Source organism: Aethalodelphis obliquidens, unplaced genomic scaffold (genome assembly GCF_003676395.1).
Source record: "Aethalodelphis obliquidens isolate GAN/ISIS:26980383/991018 unplaced genomic scaffold, ASM367639v1 scaffold12, whole genome shotgun sequence".
NCBI lineage: Eukaryota > Metazoa > Chordata > Mammalia > Artiodactyla > Delphinidae > Aethalodelphis > Aethalodelphis obliquidens.
Genome location: NW_020837956.1, coordinates 8,388,721 through 8,413,081, shown reverse-complemented (window position 1 = coordinate 8,413,081; position 24,361 = coordinate 8,388,721). Strand labels below are relative to the sequence as shown.

Here is a 24,361-nt window from a genome sequence, read left to right as displayed (position 1 = left end):
CAATAGGGATTCTTACTCTGGGATCCATGGAGGTACTTCTTGGGGTCTGTGAACTCCCTAGAAATGTATGCAGAATTGTGTGTGATTGTGCACTGGTGCTTTTTTTTTTTTATGAGAAATTAGATTCCCCCAGGGTTCTAGTCACTGTAAACAGTGGTTGTATGGTCTAGGTTTGAATATTTCCAACAATGGGGGTGTTCTCTTTTACAAGGCAGGCTGTTTCCGTTTTTGTTTCTAGAAAATCCTAGTTACAAAGCCTAGTTGCTGGAAAATTGCAGTCTGTTTCATTGTAACATCCACCCCTTGGTTTGAATTCTGACCTGTAAAAGTATGAGAGTAAGTCTAATTTTACTCTTCTACTTGTTAAACCTTCATATATTTAAAAATTACCCTTCTAATAGTTCTGGCAACCACCTTGTCTCCCTGAGTCTTTCTGTTTCGACTTTAACGTTTCTTTCTGTTTCGACTTTAACGTTTCTTTCAGCCATGCCTCTGTGTCAGGGACTCTATATCAGTCAGTCATGGATTGTCTTATCTGCGGTGATTCTAATGTGTATTTCTCAGGATGGAACAGAATTTTTGAGGTTTTCCTTAACAACTGTAGAAGGTTTAGACACTGTCCGTGTCATGGACTCTACACGTCATGGATTATCTATCTGTCATAATCCTAGTAACTCAACTGGAATTATTCTAATGTGAAATTCTCAGGATAAAACAGAATTTTTCAGGTTTTGCTTACCTACTGTCAACTAGAGCAGGTCTGCCAGCTTCTCTGTTGCCAGATGCCGTGTTCCTGTTACTGTACAGAAAAATATTAGTAATCACATAACCCTGCTCACTAAGTTGGAGCTTGGGGTCTGCAAGCCTTTTTCATTTATGATGTTGTTTTGTCCTTAATTTTATTAGACTGGATCTTTTGTTACAGTCTGTTTTTATTGTTATCTTAAATTACTTTTATTAAAGTAATTCATGTATGTGGTTTAAGAACTTAAAGACTATCAAAAGATAAATGAACTTATTTACAAAACAGAAATAGACTCACAGACATAGAAAACAAACTTGTGCAGACTTCCCTGGCTGTCCAGTGTTTAAGACTTCTCCTTCCAGGGCAGGGGGTGCCGGTTCGTTCCCTAATCCGGAGCTAAGATCCCACATGCCTAGCGGCCAAAAAACCAAAACATAAAACAGAAGCAATATTGTAACAAATTCAATAAAGACTTTAAAAATGGTCCACATCAAAAAAATCTTTAAAGAAAAACGAAAACAGGGCTTCCCTGGTGGCGCAGTGGTTGAGAGTCCGCCTGCCGATGCAGGGGACATGGGTTCGTGACCCGGTCTGGGAAGATCCCACATGCCGCGGAGCGGCTGGGCCCGTGAGCCATGGCCGCTGAGCCTGCGCGTCCAGAGCCCGTGCTCCGCAACGGGAGAGGCCACAACGGTGAGAGGCCCGCGTACCGCAAAAAAAAATAAATAAAAAGAAAAGAAAAACTTATGGTTACTAAAGTGGATAGCGGAAGGAGGGGGGATAAATTAGGAGTTTAGGATTAACATACATGTGCTACTACATATAAAATAGATAACCAAGGACCTGTTGTATAGCACAGGGAACTATACTCAATATCTTATAATAACCTATAATGGAAAAGAATCTGGAAAAAAAGACATGATTTTCTTCTTGATATTTTAATACTGCATTAATTTGTCAGAATCAAAAAAAATCATTTGGTCATCTCAGTAGGTTAGAAAAGCATTCAATAAAATTCAACACCTGGGGCAACTAACTTAGCAAACTTAGCTTACTAACTAACTTAGTAACTTAGTAACTAACTAACTTAGCAACTAAGCAAACTAGGAATAGAAAAGAAACTTCTTAATCTTATATAGACAATTATTAAAGTACCTCCATCAAATGATGTACCATAATTGATTTAACACAGTTTGCCTACTTTTGGATATTTGGACTCCCTCATCTGTGTTTATTCAACAATTATAATTTATGCTATGATGAACATCTTTGTGTATGTTGATCAAGTTGCTTAATCTCTCTGTGTCTGTTTCCTCATGTATAAGATGAAAATAAAATACACCTACCTTAAAAAAAAAAAGATTACCAAAGGTACATAAAGTAAAATAACAAATCTCTCCACATCATTCAGAATCTCTCCTCAAAGCCACAATTTTCATATCTTTTACGTTTCTTCTGTAATTTACTTCTGTATTTCTGAATAATGTGCTTATGGGCTGTTTCCAGACTTTGAATATTATACACTATCTGTTGAATTTCTGATAATAGTAGAAAAGTATTTACTTCCCCATCTCTGTCAAACTCCCACTTCTAGTAATATCATTGCTATTATCATGTTGGGCTGAATCAATATTCAGTGTTAGTTTATTTTATTATAAGTGTCTAAATCATTTTTGCTGGTGTGCCAAGTGCAAAACTGATTATATTTCCTTTCTCAAGTAACTTTTTCCTGAAGTTTAAAACTTCTTTGTTTTTTATTTGCCTAGTTTTTATATGTACCTTAGTTTTTACACGCATTAGTTATCTATTGCTACATAATAAATTACCTCAAAACTTATCAGCTTTTAAAACAACAGTCATTATCTCACCCAGTTTCTGAGGGTCTGGACTCTGAGAGCACCTTAGTTGGGTGGTTTTGCTTAAGAATTTTCATAGAGTTGTAGTCAAGATGTCATCTGGCACTAAAGTTATTTCTCGCCTCGACTGAACTGGAGAATCAGTTTCCAGGCTCCTCAACATGATTGCTGGCAAGAGGCATCAGTTTCTTGCTGGCTGTTGGCCAGAGGCTTTAGTTCTTTGCCATGTGGACCTCTCAACAAGGCTGCATACAGCATGGCAGCTTGCTTCCTCCAGAGTGAGAGATCAAAAGTGAGAGGTTACCTGAGACAGAGGCTACAGTCTTTTATAACCTAATTTTGGAAGCGACATGCCATCACTTCTGCCATATGCTGTTGGTCAAAAAGAGCAGTGCAGTGTGTGAGGGACTACAGATGGGTGTGAATACCAGGAGGTGGGGCTCATTTGGGACCATCCCTTTTTAAAAATTTTTATTTTATATTGGAGTATAGTTGATTTACAATGTTGTGTTAGTTTCAGGTGTACAGCGAAGTGATTCAGTTGTACATATACATACATCCATTCTTTTTCAGATTCTTTTCCCAAATAGGTTATTACAGAATATTGAGTAGAGGTACCTGTGCTATACAGGAGGTCCTTGTTGATTATCTATTTTAAATATAGTAGTGTGTTTATGTTAATCCCAAACTCCTAATTTATCCCTCCTGTCACCTTTCCCCTTTGGTAACAATAAGTTTGTTTTTGAAAACTGTGAATCTGTTTCTGTTTTGTAAATAAGTTCATTTGTATCATTTTTTTAGATTCCACATATAAATGATAGCATATGATATTTGTCTTTGTCTGACTTACTTCACTTAGTTGAATAATCTCCAGGTCCATCCATGTTGCTGCAAATGGCATTATTTCATTCTTTTTTATGGCTGAGTAATAGTCCATTGTGTATATATATCTATATATATCTATATATAGATATATATATATATATATACACCACATCTTCTTTATCCATTCCTCTGTTGATGGACATTTAGGTTGCTTCCATGTCTTGGCATGAACATCATAAATAGTGTTGCATGAACATCAGGTTGCATGTATCTTTCCAAATTATGGTTTTCTCCAGATATATGCCCAGGAGTGGGATTGCTAGACTGTATGGTAGCTCTATTTTAGTTTGTTAAGGAACCTCCATACTGTTCTCCATAGTGGTTGTACCAATTTATATTCCCACCAAGGTGGAGGACGGTTCCCTTTTCTCCACACCCTCTCCAGCACTTATTGTTTGCAGACTTTTTGATGATGGCCATTCTGACCAGAGTGAGGTGATACCTCATTGTAGTTTTGGTTTGCATTTCTCTAATAATTACTGATGTTGAGCATCTTTTTATGTGCTTTTGGCAATCTGTATGTCTTCTTTGGTGAAATATCTATTTAGGTCTTCTGCCCATTTTTTGATTGGGTTTGTTTGGTTTTTTTTGATATTGAGCTATTTGTATATTTTGGAGATTTATTCCTTGTCAGTCACATCATTTGCAAATATTTTCTCCCATTATGAGAGTTGCCTTTGTATTTTCTTTAAAGTTTACTTTGCTGTGCAAAAGCTTTTAAGTTTACTTAGTTCCCATTTGTTATTTTCATTACTCTAGGAGGTGGATCTAGAAGTGTTTTGCCTATGTTTCCCTCTAAGAGTTTTATAGTATCTGGCCTTACATTTAGGTCTTTAATCCATTTTTAGTTTATTTTTGGTGTGGTGTTAGAGAATGTTTTAATTTCCTTCTTTTATATATAGCTGTCCAGTTTTCCCAGCACCACTTACTGAAGAGACTGTCTTTTCTTCGTTGTATGTTCTTGCCTCCTTTGTTGTAGATTAATTGACCATAGGTGCGTGCGTTTGTTTCTGGACTTTCTATCCTGTTCCATTGATCTGTATTTCTATAGGAGCCTTATTCCTCCAGCTCTTTTTTTCTTTCTCAGGATTGCTTTGGCTATTCGGGGTCTTTTTTCTTTCCATACAAATTTTAATTTTTTTTGTTCTAGTTCTGTGAAAAATGCCATTGGTAATTTGATAGGGATTATATTGAGTCTGTAGATTGCCCTGGGTAGTAAAGTCATTTTGACAGTATTGATTCTTCTAGTCCAAGAACATGGTATAATCTCTCCATCTGTTTGTGTCATCTTCAACTTCTTTCATCAGCATCTTAACACTTTTCAGAGTACAGGCCTTTTGCCTTCTTAGGTAGGTTTATTCCTAAGTATTTTATTCTTCTTGATGTGATGGTAAATGGGATTGTTTCTTTAATTTCTCTTTCTGATATTTCGTTGTTAGTGTATAGAAATGCAACAGATTTCTGTGTATTAATTTTGTATTCTGCAACTTTACTGAATTCATTGATGAGCTCTAGTAGTTTTCTGGTAGCATCTTTAGGATTTTCTACATGTAGTATCATGTCATCTGCAAACAGTGACAGTTTTACTTCTTCTTTTCCAGTTTGGATTCCTTTTATTTCTTTTTCTTCTCTGATTGTCATGGCTAGGACTTCCAGAACTATGTTGAATAACAGTGGTGAGAGTGGACATCCTAGTCTAGTTCCTGATCTTAGAGGAAATGCTTTCAGCTTTTCACAGTTGAGTACGATGTTAGCTGTGGGTTTGTCATGTATGACCTTTATTATGTTGAGGTAGTTTCCCTCTATGCCCACTTTCTGGAGAGTTTTTATCATAAATGGGTGTTGATTTTTATCAAAAGCTTTTTCTGCATCTATTAAGATGATCATATGGTTTTTATTCTTCAGTTTGTTAATTTGGTGTATCACACTGACCAATTTGTGGGTGTTGAAAAATCATTGCATCCCTGGGTTAAATCCTACTTTCATGATCATGGTGTATGGTTCTTTTAATGTATTGTTGGATTTGGTTTGCAAGTATTTTGTTGCAGATTTTTGCATCTATGTTCATCAGTGATATTGGCCTGTAATTTTCTTTTTTGTGTGGTCTGGTTTTGGTATCAGGGTGATGGTGGCCTTGTAGAATGAGTTTAGGAGTTTTCCTTCCTCTGCAATTTTTGGAAGAGTTTCAGAAGGATAGTTGTTAACTCTCCTGTAAATGTTTGATAGAATTTGCCTGTGAAGCCATCTGGTCCTGGACTTCTGTTTGTTGGTAGTTTTTTAAATCACAGTTTCAATTTCAGTACTTGTGATTGGTCTGTTCCTATTTTCTATTTCTTCCTGGTTCAGTCTTGGAAGATTGTACCTTTCTAAGAATTTGTCCATTTCTTCTAGGTTGTCCATTTTATTGGCATATAGTTGCTTGTGGTAGTCTCGTATGATCCTTTGTGGTGTCAGTTGTAACTTCTCCTTTTTCATTTCTTATTTTCTTGATTTGAGCCCTCTCCCTTTTTTTCTTGATAAGTCTGGCTAAAGGTTTATCAATTTGTTTATCTTTTCAAAGAACCAGCTTTTAGTTTTATTGATCTTTTTTATTGTTTTCATCTCTATTTCATTTATTTCTGCTCTGACCTTTATGATTTCTTTCCTTCTACTGACTGTGGGTTTTGTTTGTTCTTCTTTCTTTAGTTGCTTTAGGTATAAGGTTAGGTTATTTGAGAGTTTTCTTGTTCCTGAGGTAAGATTGTATTGCTATAAACTTCCCTCTTAGAACTGCTTTTGCTGCGTCCCATAGATTTTGGGTTTTGTTTGTTTCTTTGTTTTAATTTTATTAATTTTTTACACAGCAGGTCGTTATAAGTCATCAGTTTTATACACAACAGTGTATACATGTCAATCCCAATCGCCCAATTCATCACACCACCACCACCACCACCCGCCGCTTTCCCCCCTTCGTGTCCATACGTTTGTTCTCTACTTCTGTGTCTCAATTTCTGCTCTGCAAACCAGTTCGTCTGTACCATTTTCTAGGTTCCACATATATGTGTTAATATACGATATTTGTTTTTCTCCTTCTGACTTGCTTCACTCTGTATGACAGTCTCTAGATGCATCCACGTCTCTACAAATGACCCAATTCCTTTCTTTTTTATGGCCGAGTAATATTCCATTGTATATATGTACCACATCTTCTCTATCCATTCATCTGTCGATGGGCATTTAGGTTGCGTCCATGACCTGGCTGTTGTAAATAGTGCTGCAGTGAACATTAGGGTGCATGTGTCTTTTTGAATTATGGTTTTCTCTGGTTATATGTCCAGTAGTGGGATTGCTGGATCATATGGTAATTCTATTTTTAGTTTTTTAAGGAACCTCCATACTGTTCTCCATAGTGGCCGTATCAATTTACATTCCTACCAACAGTGCAGGAGGGTTCCCTTTTCTCCACACCCTCTCCAGCATTTGTTGTTTGTAGATTTTCTGATGATACCCATTCTAACTGATGTGAGGTGATACCTCAGTTTAGTTTTGATTTGCATTTCTCTAACAATTAGTGATGTTGAGCAGCTTTTCTTGTGCCTCTTGGCCATCTGTATGTCTTCTTTGGAGAAATGTATATTTAGGTCTTCTGCCCATTTTTGGATTGGGTTGTTTGTTTTTTTGATATTGAGCTGCATGAGCTGTTTATATGTTTTGGAGATTAATCCTTTGTCCATTGATTTGTTTGCAAATATTTTCTCCCGTTCTGAGGGTTGTCTTTTCATCTTGTTTATGGTTTCCTTTGCTGTGCAAAAGCTTTTAAGTTTCATTAGGTCCCATTTGTTTATTTTTGGTTTTATTTCCATTACTCTAGGAGGTGTATCAAAAAAGATCTTGCTGTGATTTATGTCAAAGAGTGTTCTTCCTATGCTTTCCTCTAAGAGTTTTATAGTGCCTGTCTTACATTTAGGTCTCTAATCCATGTTGAGTTTATTTTTGTGTATGGTGTTAGGGAGTGTTCTAGTTTCATTCTTTTACATGGAGCTGTCCAGTTTTCCCAGCACCACTTGTTTAAGAGACTGTCTTTTCTCCATTGTATATCCTTGCCTCCTTTGTCATAGATTAGTTGACCATAGGTGCGTGGGTTTATCTCTGGGCTTTCTATCCTGTTCCACTGATCTATAATTCTGTTTTTGTGCCAGTACCATACTGTCTTGATTACTGTAGCTTTGTAGTATAGTCTGAAGTCAGGGAGTCTGATTCTTCCAGCTCTGTTTTTTCCCCTCAAGACTTCTTTGGCTATTCGGGGTCCTTTGTGTCTCCATACAAATTTTGAGATTTTTTGTTCTAGTTCCATAAAAAACGCCATTGGTAATTTGATAGGGATTGTATTGAATCTGTAGATTGCTTTGGGTAGTATAGTCATTTTTCACAGTATTGATTCTTCCAATCCAAGAATCCAATCCAAGAAATCTTCCAATCCAATCCAATGGTATATCTCTCCATCTGTTTGTATCATCTTTAATTTCTTTCATCAGTGTCTTATAATTTTCTGCATACAGGTCTTTTGTCTCCCTAGGTAGGTTTATTCCTAGGTATTTTATTCTTTTTGTTGCAATGGTAAATGGGAGTGTTTCCTTAATTTCTCTTCCAGATTTTTCATCATTAGTGTATAGGAATTTGCAAGAGATGCAAGAGATTTCTGTGCATTAATTTTGCATCCTGCAACTTTACCAAATTCATTGATTAGCTCCAGTAGTTTTCTGGTGGCATCTTTAGGATTCTCTATTTATAGTATCATGTCATCTGCAAACAGTGACAGTTTTACTTCTTCTTTTCCAGTTTGGATTCCTTTTATTTCTTTTTCTTCTCTGATTGCCATGGCTAGGACTTCCATAACTATGTTGAATAATAGTGGTGAGAGTGGACATCCTTGTCTTGTTCCTGATCTTAGGGGAAATGCTTTCAGTTTTTCACCATTGAGAATGAAGTTTGCTGTGGGTTTGTCATATATGGCCTGTATTATGTTGAGGTAGGTTCCTTCTGTGCCCACTTTCTGGAGAATTTTTATCATAAATGGGTGTGGAATTTTGTCAAAAGCTTTTTCTGCATCTATTGAGATAATCATATGGTTTTTATTCAGTTTGTTAATATGGTGTATCACATTGATTTGTGTATATTGAAGAATCATTGCATCCCTGGGATAAATCCCACTTGATCATGGTGTATGATCCTTTTAATGTGTTGTTGGATTCTGTTTGCTAGTACTTTGTTGAGGATTTTTACATCTATATTCATCAGTTATATTGGTCTATAATTTTCTTTGTTTGTAGTAGCTTTGTCTGGTTTTGGTATCAGGGTGATGGTGGCCTCATAGAATGAGTTCGGGGGTTTTCCTTCTTCTGCAATTTTTTGGAAGAGTTTGAGAAGGATGGGTGTTAGCTCTTCTCTAAATGTTTGATAGAATTCACCTGTGAAGCCATCTGGTCCTGCACTTTTGTTTGTTGGAAGATTTTTTTTCTCTAGCTTTTTAATATGATTTTTTAAATTAATTAAATTTTTGGCTGCGTTGGGTCTTCCTTGCTGCATGTGTGCTTTCTCTAGTTGCGGCGAATGGGGGCTACTCTTCATTGCCATGCGCGGGCTTCTCATTGCGTTGGATTCTCTTGTTATGGAGCATGGGCTCTAGTCATGCGAGCTTCAGTAGTTGTGGCTCGCGGGCTCTAGAGCGCAGGCTCAGTAGTTGTGGCGCCTGGGCTTCGTTGCTCCATGGCAACGGGACTTGGAATGCTCCATGGAACTTCCCACACCAGGGCTCGAACCCGGTCCCCTGCATCGGCAGGTGGATTCTTAACCACTGCACCCCCAGGGAAGCCCTTGTTGGAAGCATTTTAATCACAGTTTCAATTTCATTACTTGTGATTGGTCTGTTCATATTTTCTATTTCTTCCTTGTTCAGTCTTTGAAGGTTATACCTTTCTAAGAATTTGTCCATTTCTTCCAGGTTGTCCATTTTATTAGCATAGAGTTGCTTGTAGTAGTCTCTTAGGATGCTTTGTATTTCTGTGGTGTCTCTTGTAACTTCTTTTTCATTTCTAATTTTATTGATTTGAGTCCTCTCTCTCTTTTTCTTGGTGAGTCTGGCTAATTGTTTATCCATTTTGTTTATCTTCTCAAAGAACCAGCTTTTAGTTTTATTGACCTTTGCTGTTGTTTTCTTTGTTTCTATTTCATTTATTTGTGCTCTGATCTTGATCATTTCTTTCCTTCTGCTAACTTTGGGTTTTGTTTTCTCTTCTTTCTCTAGTTCCTTTAGGTGTAACATTAGATTGTTTATTTGAGATTTTTCTTGTTTCTTGAGGCAGGCTTGTATGGCTGTAAACTTCCCTTTTAGAACTGCTTTTGCTGCATCTCATAGGTTTTGGATTGTCGTGTTTTCATTGTCATTTGTTTCTAGGTATTTTTTGATTTCCTCTTTGATTTCTTCAGTGATCTCTTGGTTATTTAGTAACGTATTGTTTAGCCTCCATGTGTTTGTGTTTTTTACGTTTTTTTCCCTTTAACTGATTTCTAATCTCATAGCATTGTGGTCAGAAAAGATGCTTGATATGATTTCTACTGTCTTAAATTTACTGAGGCTTGATTTGTGACCCAGGATGTGCTCTATCCTGGAGAATATTCCGTGCGCACTTGAGAAGAAAGTGTAATCTGCTGTTTTTGGATGGAATGTCCTATAAATATCAATTAAATCTGTTTGGTCTATTGTGTCATTTAAAGCTTCTGTTTCCTTATTTATTTTCATTTTGCATGATCTGTCCATTGGTGTAGAGGTTTTAAAGTTCCCCACTATTATTGTGTTACTGTCGTTTTCCTGTTTTACAGCTGTTAGCAGTTGCCTTATGTATTGAGGTGCTCCTGTGTTGGGTGCATATATATTTATAATTGTTATATCTTCTTTTTTGGATTGATTCCTTGATCATTATGTAGTATCCTTCCTTGTCTCTTGTAACATTCTTTATTTTAATGTCTATTTTATCTGATATGAGTATTGCTACTCCAGCTTTCTTTTGATTTCCATTTGCATGGAATATCTTTTTCCATCCCCTCACTTTCAGTCTGTATGTGTCCCTAGGTCTGAAGTGGGTCTCTTGTAGACAGCATATAGATGGGTCTTGTTTTATCTATTCAGCAAGCCTGTGTCTTTTGGTTGAAGCATTTAATCCATTCACGTTTAAGGTAATTATCGATATGTGTGTTCCTATGACCATTTTCTTAATTGTTTTGGCTTGTTTTTGTAGGTCCTTTTCTTCTCTTGTGTTTCCCACTTAGAGAAGTTCCTTTAGCATTTGTTGTAGAGCTGGTTTGGTGGTGCTGAATTCTCTTAGCTTTTGCTTGTCTATAAAGCTTCTGATTTCTCCGCCCAATGAATGAGATGCTTTCTGGGTAGAGTAATCTTGGGTGTAGGTTCTTCCCTTTCATCACTTTAAGTATATCGTGCCACTCCCTTCTGGCTTGTAGAGTGTCTGCTGAGAAATAAGCTGTTAACCTTATGGGAGTTCCCTTGTGTGTTATTTGTCGTTTTTCCCTTGCTGCTTTCATTAATTTTTCTTTGTCTTTAATTTTTGTCAGTTTGATTAATATGTGTCTTGGTATGTTCCTTCTTGGGTTTGTCCTGTATGGGACTCTCTGTGCTTCCTGGACTTGGGTGGCTATTTCCTTTCCCATGTTAGGGAAGTTTTCTGCTATTATCTCTTCAAATATCTTTTCAGGCCCTTTCTCTCTTCTCTTTCTAGGACCCCTGTAATGTGAATGTTGGTACATTTAATGTTGTCCCAGAGGTTTCTTAAACTGTCCTCTTTTCTTTTCATACTTTTTTCTTTTTTCTGTTCTGCAGCAGTGATTTCCACCCATCTGTCTTCCAGCTCACTTATTCGTTCTTCTGCCTCATTTATTCTGCTGTTGATTCCTTATAGTGTATTTTTCATTCCAGTTATTGTATTGTTCATCTCTGTTCTTTAAATCTTCTAGCTCTTTGTTAAACATTTCATGTATCTTCTTGGTCTGTGCCTCCATTCTTTTTCCAAGATCTCGGATCATCTTTACTATGGTTACTCTGAATTCTTTTTCAGGAAGATTGCCTATCTCCAATTCACTTGTTGTTCTACTGGAGTTTAATCTTGTTCATTCATCTGGAACATATTTCTCTACTGTCTCATTTTGTCTAACTTTCTGTGTTTATGACCTCTGTTCCTCAGGCTGCAGGATTGTAGCTTCTCTCGCTTCTGGTGTCTGCCCCCAAGTGGGTGAGGTTGGTCCAGGGGCTTATGCAGGCTTCCTGGTGGGAGGGACTGGTGCCTGCCCACTGGTGGTTGGAGCTGGGTCTTGTCCCTCTGGTGGGTAGGGCCATGTTAAAGGGTGTGTTTAGAGATGGCTGTGAGATCAGGATGACTTTAGGTAGCCTGTCTGCTGATGGGTGGTGCTGGGTTCCCATCCTGTTGGTTGTTTGGCCTAAGGTGTCCCAGCACTGGAGCCTGCAGGCTGTTGGGTGGGGCCAGGTCTCAGTGCCAAAGTGGTGACCTCCAGGAGAGCTCACGCCAATGAATATTCGCTGGGGCCTCTGCCACCAGTGTTGTTGCCCCCACAGTGAGCCACAGCTGACCTCCGCCTCCCCAGGAAATCCTCCAGGACCTTCCAGTAGGTCTGGCCCAGGCTCCTGTGGAGTCACTGCTTTGCCCTGGATCCCAGTGTACGTGAAACCTTGTGTGCGCCCTCCAAGAGTGGAGTCTCTGTTTCCCCCAGTCCTGTGGAGCTCCTGCACTCAAGCCCCACTGGCCTTCAAAGCCAAATGCTCTTGGGGCTCCTCCTCCTGAAGCCAGGCACCCCCAGGCTGGGGAGCCAGACATGGGGCTCAGAACTCTCATTCCTGTGGGAGAACCTCTGAGATATAATTATTTTCCAGTTTGTGGGTCACCCACCCAGCGGGTGTGGGATTTGACTATATTGTGAAAGTGCCCCTCCTACCATCTTCTTCTTTGTCTTTGTATGTAGAATATCTTTTTTGGTAGGTTTGAGTCTTTTTTTGTTGATGGTTGTTCAGCAGTTAGTTGTGATTTTGATGTTTTCATGGGAGGAGGTGAGCTCAAGTCCTTCTTCTCTGCCATCTTGTCTCTGACTCTCACTGTTGGACCAAAAGAAGATAAAAAGTCACTTCCAGGGTGAGGCCTCAGGGGAAGAGGGAACTATCAGTATATCTCAGTGTCCTGGTATAGCGTTCCACTGGTGGGACTTGAAATTTAATTGGTTTTCCAGTTGGGGAACCATCCTTGAAGCTGGCTCCCCATGTACCTATTGCTAATTTTTTCCACAATCCCCAACAGATGGTCAGTGCAAATCTTCATGTGGTCAGTTGTATCAAATCATCTGAAAGTACCCCTCTCCAGCCAGAGTCCTCCCATCTTTGAACCTTCTGTGTAGTCTGTACTGGTTATTCCTGGGAGCAGCTGCATAGCTACTGTCCCTCCCCAACATCTTGGGGACTCCCTTTGCATCTTTCTTGTGTTGGAGCTTCAGTTTCCTGGATCCTGTGTCCTCCGTTTTCTTGATTTACTGACTTATCTTTGTGGAGCACATTCTTTTGTAGTTTCCTGGGAAAGTATACATGGGTAGTAAAATTTTTGAGACCTTGCATATCTAAAATGTCTTTATTTTACCCTCACTCTGGATTGAAAGTTTATCTAGGTATAGAATTCTAGGTTGGAACAAGTCACTTAACCTCTCTTTGACCCTAGTTTCTGTGTGAGTCTGGATTATTTCCTTTGGGAGTGACAGAAAACTCAATTCAAACTGACTTAGACACTGTCTTGAATAGTTGTTATCCCCTACACTATTATACTTGGTCCATATTCCTCTTGTGATGTGTGTCATGAGATATCCTTTGTATTATTCATGTCACATGGTCAGGCTACAGTCTCTAGTATACGTCCATGAGGTTACATGCATTCTGTTCATTTATTTTCTTTTTTTAAAATTAATTTATTTAATTATTTTTGGCTGTGTTGGGTCTTCGTTGCTGTGCGTAGGCTTCATCCAGCTGTAGCAAGCGGGGGCTACTCCCTGCCACAGTGTGCGGACCTCTCATCACAGCGGACTCCCTTATTGCAGAGCATGGGCTCTAGGCACACAGGCTTCAGTAGTTGTGGCACATGGGCTCAGTAGTTGTGGCTTGCAGGCTCTAGAGCGCAGGCTCAGTAGTTGTGGCGCACAGGCTTAGTTGCTCCATGGCATGTGGGATCCACCCTGACCAGGGCTTGAACCTGTGTCCCCTGCATTGGCAGGCAGACTCTCAACCACTGTGCCACCAGGGAAGTCCCTGTTCATTTTTTTTCTTTTTTTAAGCTTTTTTTTTTTTAATTTATTTTTGGCTGTGTTGGGTCTTTGTTGCTGCACACAGGTTTTCTCTAGTTGTGGCAGGTGGGGGCTACTCTTTGTTGTGGTGCGTGGGCTTCTCATTGCGGTGGCTTGTTGCAGACCACAGGCTCTAGGTGTGCGGGCTTCAGTAGTTGTGGCACGCAGGCTCAGTAGTTGTGGCTCGCGGGCTCTAGAGCGCAGGCTCAGTAGTTGTGGCGCACGGGCTTAGTTGCTCCGCGGCATGTGGGATCCTCACGGACCAGGGCTTAAACTTGTGTCCCCTGTATTGGCAGGCAGACTCTCAACCACTGTGCCACCAGGGAAGTCCCTGTTTATTTATTTTCATGCAAATGCATTTGTTTATGCTGCCACCACCTGCATGTTTGTAAGTTTCCATACAGATACACAAAGTGTGCTGCATTTTTCCTCCTCTTCTGTCTCTTTTTATTCTTCACATTGATATTGCACTCACTCATGCCACAGGTTTTGGTAATATATATAAGGTCATTTTGTTTTCCTGTGATAATACTGAACTTATTACTTATAGTTTTGCATCTGTGGCTTTAATATATTATTCTAAGGCATTGTCTCAGCAGTTTTGTCCTATGAATTACATGGACCCTCTTCCATTATTCTCTTGAAAATTTTTTCTTAATATCATACCTAATGACATCTCAATTTATGCAGACCTTTCTCTCTTGTCTTCTGTGCTCTCATTTGATTGTCAAGTTTCTAGGCATGGTCTTCTGATCCTCTTGACATATGTTTCCTCTCTTTTCAAGGGATAATCGTTCTATGTAAACTATTAAATACAGAATGGATAAACAACAAGGTTTTACTGTATAGCTGAGGAACTATATTCAATATCCTGTAATAAACCATAATGGAAAAGGAAAAAATAAAGCTTGCAGAAAAATTTTTTTAAAGGGTTAATCATTCTAGTATTCCTAGAGTGTGGCCCAGAAAACTTTGTCATTGACTAGTCTTTCACTTCCCAGAGCTCACTTTCTCACCCTAAACCTGAATCTCTAGGTGGTAGAAAAGTGGGAAGGAAGCTATCTAGACCTCTACATTTTTACTTTTCCAGTTTCCCATAGTCTAAATCTGGTTGTCAGAAAGTGCTTTCCAGGGTCCCTTAAAGGATAGCAAACACTAGGCACACATCTTCCACACACATCTTATCAATCGTGGTGCCTTTTTCTGCTGAGCCTGAAGATGACATCTGATCCACAGCATTCTAGGAAAGTGCTGGTGGTTGAGATACAACAATCTGTTTGTCATTTCTGACCCTAGTAATGTCATTTACCTCCACACAGATTAGCAGAAGTCACCCAAAATCCATGGGTTGATAGGTGCACAGGTATAGCATACCCTTTAGATCAACAGAGAGCTAATTTCACGTAGAATAATCATTTAAGTGTTGTGTACCATAAGGGGGCAGTTAATTAAGAAATAATGTTGATGACAGTATTAACATTCTCACTAAGACATGATTGAAAAATACCCAGATGAAAGAATTTTACATATGAAATGAATTATTTTATTTTTTATCACCTAATATTAGAATAATTACATTTTGAAAACAATATTTAGACATTTTGTGCAAATTCATGGTCATGAAACCATTGAGCTTGAAGTTAATGAACTAATTTTATACTTAGCTAATACCATATTTAGTGTGAGTTAAAAAGTACTTATATTGATCTAGGAAAAATTATAATAGTAAATATAATTTTAAATATTTTAACTTTTATTTCATAATTTGAAAATATTAAGGTCTTCTACCTCAGTTGAGTATAAAAGCCAGGATCCATTTAAATATCTAAGTCGCATCTAAGTCAATAAGTCAGTATCTTAAATAATATTCATATTTTATATTCAGTTAGTTCACTTTTAGGAATCTCATTTAAGGAATAATTGAATTGTGCCAATGATGTTTGTCAAAGGGCGCTGTTTATTGTTGTGAAAAGGACAGCATCTCCTTTGGAACACTTTAGTAGCAAGAGACCCCTCCCCACTGACTGTAAGTTTCCCTTGTTTAGCCAAGGATAAAAACGGTTTTGGAAGTGGCCGTACAGAGCAGGAACAGATGCATCCTATCTTCATGCAGCTTTGCTTGGCCCACAGAGTTTCTGCCAGAGATGTAGAACTGCTGGTGACACTGTTTAAAAAAGGTTGAGGCTTGCAGATGCTGAAATTCATCTTATTTGGGGTTTATATTACAGACCTTCCTTGACTTACAATGGGGTTACATCCCAGTAAGCCTATCATAAGTTGAAAATACCGTCAGTCGAAAATGCATTTAATACATCTAACCTAATCTACATCATAGCTTAGCCTAACCTACCTTAAATGTGCTCAAAACACTTATATTAGCTTACAGTTGAGCAAAGTTATCTAACACAAAGCCTATTTTATAATAAGATGTTGAATATCTCATGTAACTTATTGAATACTGTATTGAAAGTGAAAAACAGAATGGCTGTGTGCATACAGAATGGTTGTAAGTGTATTGGTTGTTTACCCTCGTGATCGAGGGGCTGACTGGGAGCTGCAGCCCACCATCATGAGAGAGTATATTAGTGCATATCATTAGCCCGGGAAAAGGTCAAAATTTAAAATTCAAAGTGTAGTTTCTACTGAGTCTCTATCAATTTCGCATCATCATAAAGTCAAAAAATCATAAGTGGAACTGTCCTAAGTTGGGGACTATTTTATGATATTTTATATATATATAGTGTATATAATACTACTTTGTTTCTGTGCTTCATGTTTCTACATGTTAACAGACATGAGGCTTTCAGGAACTAACTTCTGTGTCAGTGAAGCTACATCTTTACCGGGCAGCGTCAGTGCTCAGGTAGCCTGAGCACCCCTCTCTTTCCAGCTGTGTCCCAGAAGGATGGATGGACGTTGGAGGCCTCTCACTAAAGCTAAAGAGTTATTCCTGTGGGGTTCCTAAAAAAGTGGTTAGAGAATGTGTTGTTTGTGTGATTTTGGAAGTGGTACAATTTCCAGTAGTGAAATGGTTCAAAATAGAACCTTGAAAGTGACATGTAGCAGAAGTAGAGTGAAGGAAAAAGTCTCTTGAGGAGGCAAAGGGGACTGAGAGGTCGGGGTCTTAGGTGGGTTGCCCGTGCCCATGTGGGTGTGAAGTTAACAAGACTAATGACAGTAGCTGAGAGGGAGAGGGAGACTGTAAGCCAGAAGAGATGGCACCCATGAGGGTAGACTGATACAAGCCTCTAAGATTCTTGCCAGAGAAGAGAAGTAGAGTAATTGTTTACTCTACTGCTGTGATTGAAGTAATAGAAGGGAAGATGGGATTCATTTTGATAGTCTCTAAATGAACTTGTACTGTGTCAGTGCTTCTTGGACTAGGAAACCCGAGGGTCTGTGGATGCATTCTCAGAGCGCAACAGTTTACTAGTGAATTTTTAAAATTTGGATCATTATTTTAATGGTAATCTAAAAGTTGACTTCAGTGCCCAGAGTTGAGTTTATTTGGAATTCCACCAAGTAGTCTTATACATTTAAATGAAATTATAATAAAAATAATTTAAATCAACACTATGGGATCATGAGAACTTGAGAAAATTGGCTAGATATTATCTAAGATTCCTTCCAATTCTAAAATACAGTAATTCTGTATACTTTCTTGTACATAGAATACATTAATTTTTAGGTATTATAGTCCTCATTTATTTAAAACTTTAAAAATATTCTACATGTACACATTCGGTAAGGGATAATTAGAAGATCTTTATTTTCTTAAAAAAAATTAATCACCTACAAAGTTATCACCTGGAAACATTCACTGTTAACATGTGATGTCTCTCTGGATCCATTTTTGTATTTTTTTCTCTCTTTCTGTATCTATGCATATTATGTATGTATGTGCATCTCAAAGAAGTAGGAAAAGAAGCTTTTTAACTGAAAACAGGGTCATGCATAATCTATTATGCATGTCTTACCATGTCAGTATGTATATTCCTACGTCATCATTCCTGTTAGCTGCATGTTATTCCATTATATGGATTGCCGTTATTAATATAGCCAATCAGTTCCCTATTTGGGACATTTAGATTGTTACTAGTTTTTCACTCTGATATAACACCTACCAATAAATATCCTTCAATAATATATATTTTTAGTACTATTCCAATTATTTACATATCTCATTACCAAAATAAGTCATTCAATTTGATCATAGCCCAGATATAATGTGGAGTCATTTATTTATGATTATCTTTTTTTTTTGGTAAATATTATAGCTTTCTTGGCTTAAAAAAACACATGTATAATAAAATAATCTGTGTTTTTGGTAGAGTCCACAGTTTTCCAAACTGCTTTCTTTGGATCCTGAAGGTTTCCTTCGGTAGAGCTTTCCCCTCTGCTTCTCTTTTGTCCATTTTCTTGTAAGAGATTGTTTGTTTAAAAAAAATAGTTTTAAGAAAACAAACACAATGATTTAAACCACTGAGCCAGTCCCTGGTTAAGATGTGAAGTTAAGTTTCATGATTAGTGGCAGAGATGGGATATCCTATATGCCATCCTATATATCCTTACTCCTAAAAAGAAATGTAGAATAAATACATCTCCTAGAAATAAAACAAACCCAAAAAAGTACTCTAACCTGGTATCTGGATTGCTTACTTGGAACATATTTTCAACATGTCCTTTATTTGTATGTTATCTTTTTTTATTTCCACTTCAACAAATTGGAATTAAAACATGTTAGAAGACACTAATCATCAGCTTAACCAGTAATTAGCATTGATGAGTAGAGAGAAAATTTAAGACAGCTGCCAAGTTGACCACTAAAATGAGGTTTGATTTGCTAGTATTTGTCATCTGCGGAACTTTATAATTATAATAATAGCAGTGTAGTTGCACTCTGATGGAAAGTTGACAGTTAACTTTTTCTACTCATCAAACTTAGGAATAATTCTGAAAGTTTCTAGTTTCCAGGTAATTTATCATTCAAGTGATTAAAAGCTATTTTGGGCCACAATTATGAACAATAATAAAATTTTACATGTGGATGACATTAACACAGTATTTCTTTCTTTTTGAATTTCCAGGGAAAGACTACTATTATTCTAAGGTGTCTTGACAGGTAAGTGTTAGGTTAACCTCTAGACTACATTTGCTTTTTCTTGTTGTGTAGGGCAAGTTAGAATCTAAAAGGCACATGGAAAGAGAATAATTTTGAGGCCGAAACAAAATATTTTAATTCTTAGTGAATCCTTATTATGGCTTTTACAATCTCCTTTAAAGATAAAACCAACAACAAGCAAAAAGAAATTGTACAGGATTAATATTGGATTTCCTTATTTGGGGGGAGAAATTAACATAATTACTCAGTCTACCATAGTACTTGCTTATTTTGGCTCTGCTACTCTGGTATTTAAACTTTTTAGTTCTATCTAGTTCATGACTATTTGAACATTAATTACAATCTTCGAATTGCTCATGGGTATACTTTTTTTTTAATTTATTTTTTTTTATTTTTGGCTGCATTGGGTCTTCGTTGCTGCGCGTGGGCTTTCTCTAGTTGCGAGCGAGGGCTGCTCTTCTTTGCGGTGTGTGGGCTTCTCATTGCAGTGGCTTCTCTTGTTGTGGAGCACGGCCTCTAGGCATGTGGGCTTCAGTAGTTGTGTGGCTCTCGGGCTCTAGAGCGCAGGCTCGGTAGTTGTGGCGCACGGGCTTAGTTGCTCCGCAGTGTGTGGGATCTTCCCAGACCAGGGCTTGAACCTGTGTCCCTTGCATTGGCAGATGGATTCTTAACCACTGCGCCACCAGGGAACCCCTCTCATGGGTTTACTTTTGAAGCACATTATTGGTCTTTAAACTGTGCATGTTACCATTTGTTTTATATACTTCCTAATCTTCTATACCATAGAAGCATGCCACCAGATTAAGATTTAGGATTATGATTGGTAGGTGTTGCAGGAAGTTGATAAGGAAAGTCTTGTTTGTTTGTAGCTCTCATTAGCTAAATGATGCCTACGTTTGAACCGTGATTTCAGATTGAGAACTGTATAAAAGTCTTTCATTGATGTTGCCGTTAAATTGATAGTCATTAGGTTCCCAGCTCCCCACATCAAGGCTGAGCACAAACCTGCTGTCAGTGCTTCCCACGTGGCCTGCATGCAGAGAGCTTGTGCCCTAACATGGCCACCAACACTGCCAGCACCTTCTCTACTCCCCCAGCAGTGTTGCTAGGCGCTGCCACTACATGCAGGTGCCATTATGCTCTGCAGTTGCTACTAAAGATGGTGTTTTGAAGGCTTATTTAATTTTTGTATAAATTCTTAATCATTTTTATCTCAATGTGTTATACAAGGTGTAACTTCTCTACTAATCAAAGTTTTTAAGAGGAAGCAAAAATAAATCAGGTAAGATGATAACATAAGAAAATAATTCCACCCATGATGGTAATACTACCTGTCTTTTATTGTGCAGGGATGAGCCAGCAAAACCAACCTTAGCCTTGGAATATACATATGGAAGGAGAGCAAAAGGACATAACATAGTGAGTGTCTTTTTGGTGATGCTGCGCTACACATACATGGAGAAGTGAGGATACTGACGTTGTATTTTATATTTTCCATCTTACCTACAATCATTGCACATATCCAGCTGTACACTTCATAGCTATGTACTTTTTAACTCAAATGCAACTCAGCACATATGAAGCCAACCTAACTGTGGGGAAATATTTTGGCCTTCTCATTTGTTATGTCTTAAAATGCTTGAATTGGATTCCTTTGTAACTTTATTGTACAGTTTTTTGGCATATTTTCTTCTTTCAAATGAGAATAACATCATGAGTTATCTTCTGTCTCCAAAAAATCTGCTAAAAATATGAATTTGACCTGTGGAATATTTATGAAAAAATACTGGTCAAAATCCAGATTATTAGCATTTTTACAAATACATCTTGAAGTTGGTAATGCTATTTGAGACCACAGGCCCTAATTGGCTATAATCCTGTTTTCACTGTGTTAGTGTATCTACAGAGGAAAATTAGACATTGTTCAGGGTACAGGGAGAACTTATAGTGTATGTTAGAGGAATAAAAATTCCTAAATGGAATTCTCTTTTGGAGTTCTCATATGAAAAAGAGGTCTTTTAAAAATAAAATTAGATGTACGGAAGAACAATCTAGAATACAGTAGAAGGTCCCATATCTCCCATAACAGAGGCAAATTTTTATAGACTGATCCAGTCCAAGTGTTTGATTATTAGACAGTGTATATAAACAGTTAAAATGGGCTGTTGCTGCTTCCTGGATTCACCAGTGCCAAGCTGGTTATTAAAACTGTGAAATTAAAAAGAGAAAAGAAAAAAAGTAATGAGATGGGGGAGGACTTTATTTTTTGTGACTCACATGAATTTTGCATGAGTGATAAGCCTAGAAATGGAGTTATCCTTTTCATGGGAAATTCTGAGACAACTTTCATAAGCTTAACTTTCAAGAGCTCTAAAAACTTTTCTTCATCCAGTTGTGAATCAAGGGAGATTTTCCAATGCAAACTTATTTCCCCCACAAACATTAATGATTCAAATAGCAACCGCAAAACAATTTTAATGGTTGAGATAACTTGTCAAAAATGCAAAATATATATATTCATCTAAAACTGCTTTAATGACCACCTGCCTCTTCCAAGTTCATGGTATTAGACACATAAAAACTCATGTGATTCTTTTTCACCTATTTGTTTCTGTTAAACTTTGTGCTATCAAGTTGGGCTTTTCCATATTCATTCAAAGATGGGCTTCACATCTTTCTCAGATTTAATGTCTCCTAAAAGTTCTAAGTGGAAGAGCTTTATCAGCTCTTCACACAATCTTGGTGTCCTGAAGGTTCCTTAGTATCTGGCCAGAGGCAGAGATGCCATCAGCTAGCTGGTGGTGTAGGAGAGCTGTCATGGAATAGATGGTCTTATTTCCAAGCTACCCAGCCCTTTGGCTGCCCAGCCCTTTCAATCCCCTAGTGTTGGAGTCCTCTAAAAAGGGAAACAGTTGTTGAGTCTCTCCTTGTTCCCCCACCTACCACTTGTATGGCCAGTGCCAGCCGGTCACATTCCCCAGGGAAGTCAGGCACAGACCAGCTGCTTATATACTATTGCCCGGGAAATTCCAGTCTGCAGCCCGAACTGCCACCTGTTCTTCCCATTTCCTCATGTCTTGTCTGTGTGTCTGATTTATTTTGTGAGCTTCTGCCTCCCTCAATTAGGATGTTTTCCTGTTCAACTGTTTTATTTCTATCTAAAATTATAACTGTTTTCAAAAAGATAATTCCAAATGTGTTCAATTTGTTAATTTTATTTCTAATTTGAGTGAGTGTCTGCTACATGTGATATTTACAGAATTGGGGCACTGTTTAATGTCTTCTATTAGGTTAGGGTAGAATTAGGGCATTTAGTATACATGTACATTCTTAATGTTTCATTTTTGTTCTTTGGAATAGAGGTTTTGGTGCATTTTGAGGGATGGAATAGAGAAAGGAAAAAATTTCCTTTCCTTAACTTTCAAAAAATTGCCAAGAAATGGTCTTGAGGACTATAATATCTTGTATCCATAATTATTACTGGCTGGTACTAATGAAACATAAGAACTATTTAAAATGTAAAAATATCAAAGAACATTAATTTGAAAAAACCCTGTTTTTTCAGCCAAAAGATATTGCTCATTTTTGGGAACTAGGTGGAGGAACCTCTTTACTGGATTTAATCAGCATACCAATCACAAGTGACACCTTACGGTAAGTGTGGCCAGCTCCAGGAACAGTTGTTAGAAAGTATCCAGTGGAGACCACAGGATGAATATGAGTAGGCTTTTGTGAACCAGAATTTGCAGGGACGGTTTTATGTTGCCTACAGTTCACTTCCTTTCTATGTGCTTAAACTGTAATGCTGTCAGAGATTTTAAAAGAACCAAGGTTCTGGCCTGTGCTGAAGTGAAATAGTTGGCATTCCAACTAGTAACGTATTTTGCAAGCCTGCAAACAAACAAAATATGTCAAATAACACTTGGGCAATGAATTCACTTGGGAAAAATAAATTTGAAAACAATTATTTCTAACACCCATCCAAGCGTGAGCTAATTCAGCCCTGAGTTTTTCCTGCAGCTGGACATTATGTCTACTTTGAACTTAATGCTAATTAATACCATTGAAGCTTCATCCAGGGGAAGTCTACGAGTCAGTGGAGGAAGAAAGTCTCTATTTGCTGACCTAAAAGAAACAGAACCTGAGGGAAAACCTCAAACTCTTTGGTGGTGTTTTCCTAACAATGACTCCCACACATGGCCAAATCAGATGTGGAAAACTGTCATCTTAGCCAAGGAAAACAAAATTTTTAAATCTGAAATATCTTACTCCTGTCAGAGTTTAACACAAACGGTTGCTGCTGCCTGGACCACATACAAAGGGCTTGACAATTATTTGTTAAATTTCAGCCATTAAGATCTTTAGAGTATGGAGTTATTTCTTGTTAACAGGATAATTGTTTTTCTATAACTAGCCGGTAATGTTGGCTTTATTTGTCCAGTGATTTTTTTTTTCTTTTAAAGAAATATGATTTACTGTCTTTTACTTATTACAAACGTAATGTATGCCCATATGGAAAACTTGGAAAAATACTGAAAGGTACATAGAAAGTAAAAGCATCCTCAATCACATGAAAAAGAACTATCAACATATTGAGGTATTTCTTTCAGTGTTTTCAGTGTTCATAAACATACTTTGTACAGGCATGGGATACTGTATGTATATAGATTTAGATCTTGCTTTTTCACTTATAACCACCGTTTTCCCCTGACATTACTTTTCAGAATCATGGGATTTTACAGCTGCATAGTTTTCATTTGTCCTCCTTTAACAGAGACAAATAATCGAAGCTGCCTGGGAATTCGGGCAGCTCACGGTGGTGTGGTTGTGAAGAGATGGCGCGGACGGGGAGGAGCTGAAGGACCCAGAGCTGCCAGCCAGCCTGGCCTGAGGCTGGCAGGACTGAAAAGGCCGGGAGCAGCTCTTACCTGGCCCTGACTTGCACTTCACCTTGCCATACTACCTCACTTCCCTTCTCTAGACCTCACGGGCTTGTAGAAATTCTGGTTTCTGCAGGAAGCCAAACCTCTCCAGTTTCTTTAATGCCTCACTTTGTGAGTCCTTGGTCTTCTTTGCCTGGAACTCCAGGGCAGCTTGAGCCTGCTTTAGGAGAGAAGAGGGGTCAGGGTTATGATGAACAGAGGGCAGGGGCGCCATAGGCCTGGGTCCAGAGTAGCTTGCTGAGTGATGGAAGAATTCATGGAAAGCATTTCACTCCTCATGTAGCTGCAAATCTCAGAGTGTTTTGTGGCTGGAATTAATTTGACATATAATTTCCTTGTGTTGGACGAAGCCCAGCGACCTCAGCAGCCGTACCAGTGCTCTTAGATACTGTTTATCTTTAAGATGCCTGTTCATAGAATAATTATAGAT

General features: G+C 38.1%; 1 protein-coding gene across 4 annotated transcripts in view; it reads left to right on the top strand.

The window, feature by feature from the left end:
- Positions 1–24,361, top strand: part of DYNC2LI1 (dynein cytoplasmic 2 light intermediate chain 1) — a 44,963-nt gene that overhangs the window by 3,188 nt on the left and 17,414 nt on the right. For all 4 annotated transcript variants that reach the window (XR_003434056.1, XM_027113247.1, XM_027113249.1 and 1 more), the window contains exons 3-5: positions 18,954–18,988; positions 20,338–20,407; positions 22,554–22,642. Coding sequence is in view for 3 of the 4 variants with exons in the window: in XM_027113247.1 (XP_026969048.1) it covers positions 18,954–18,988; positions 20,338–20,407; positions 22,554–22,642 (194 nt within the window). In the remaining variant the exon portion in view is untranslated. The remainder of the gene's footprint in view (positions 1–18,953; positions 18,989–20,337; positions 20,408–22,553; positions 22,643–24,361) is intronic.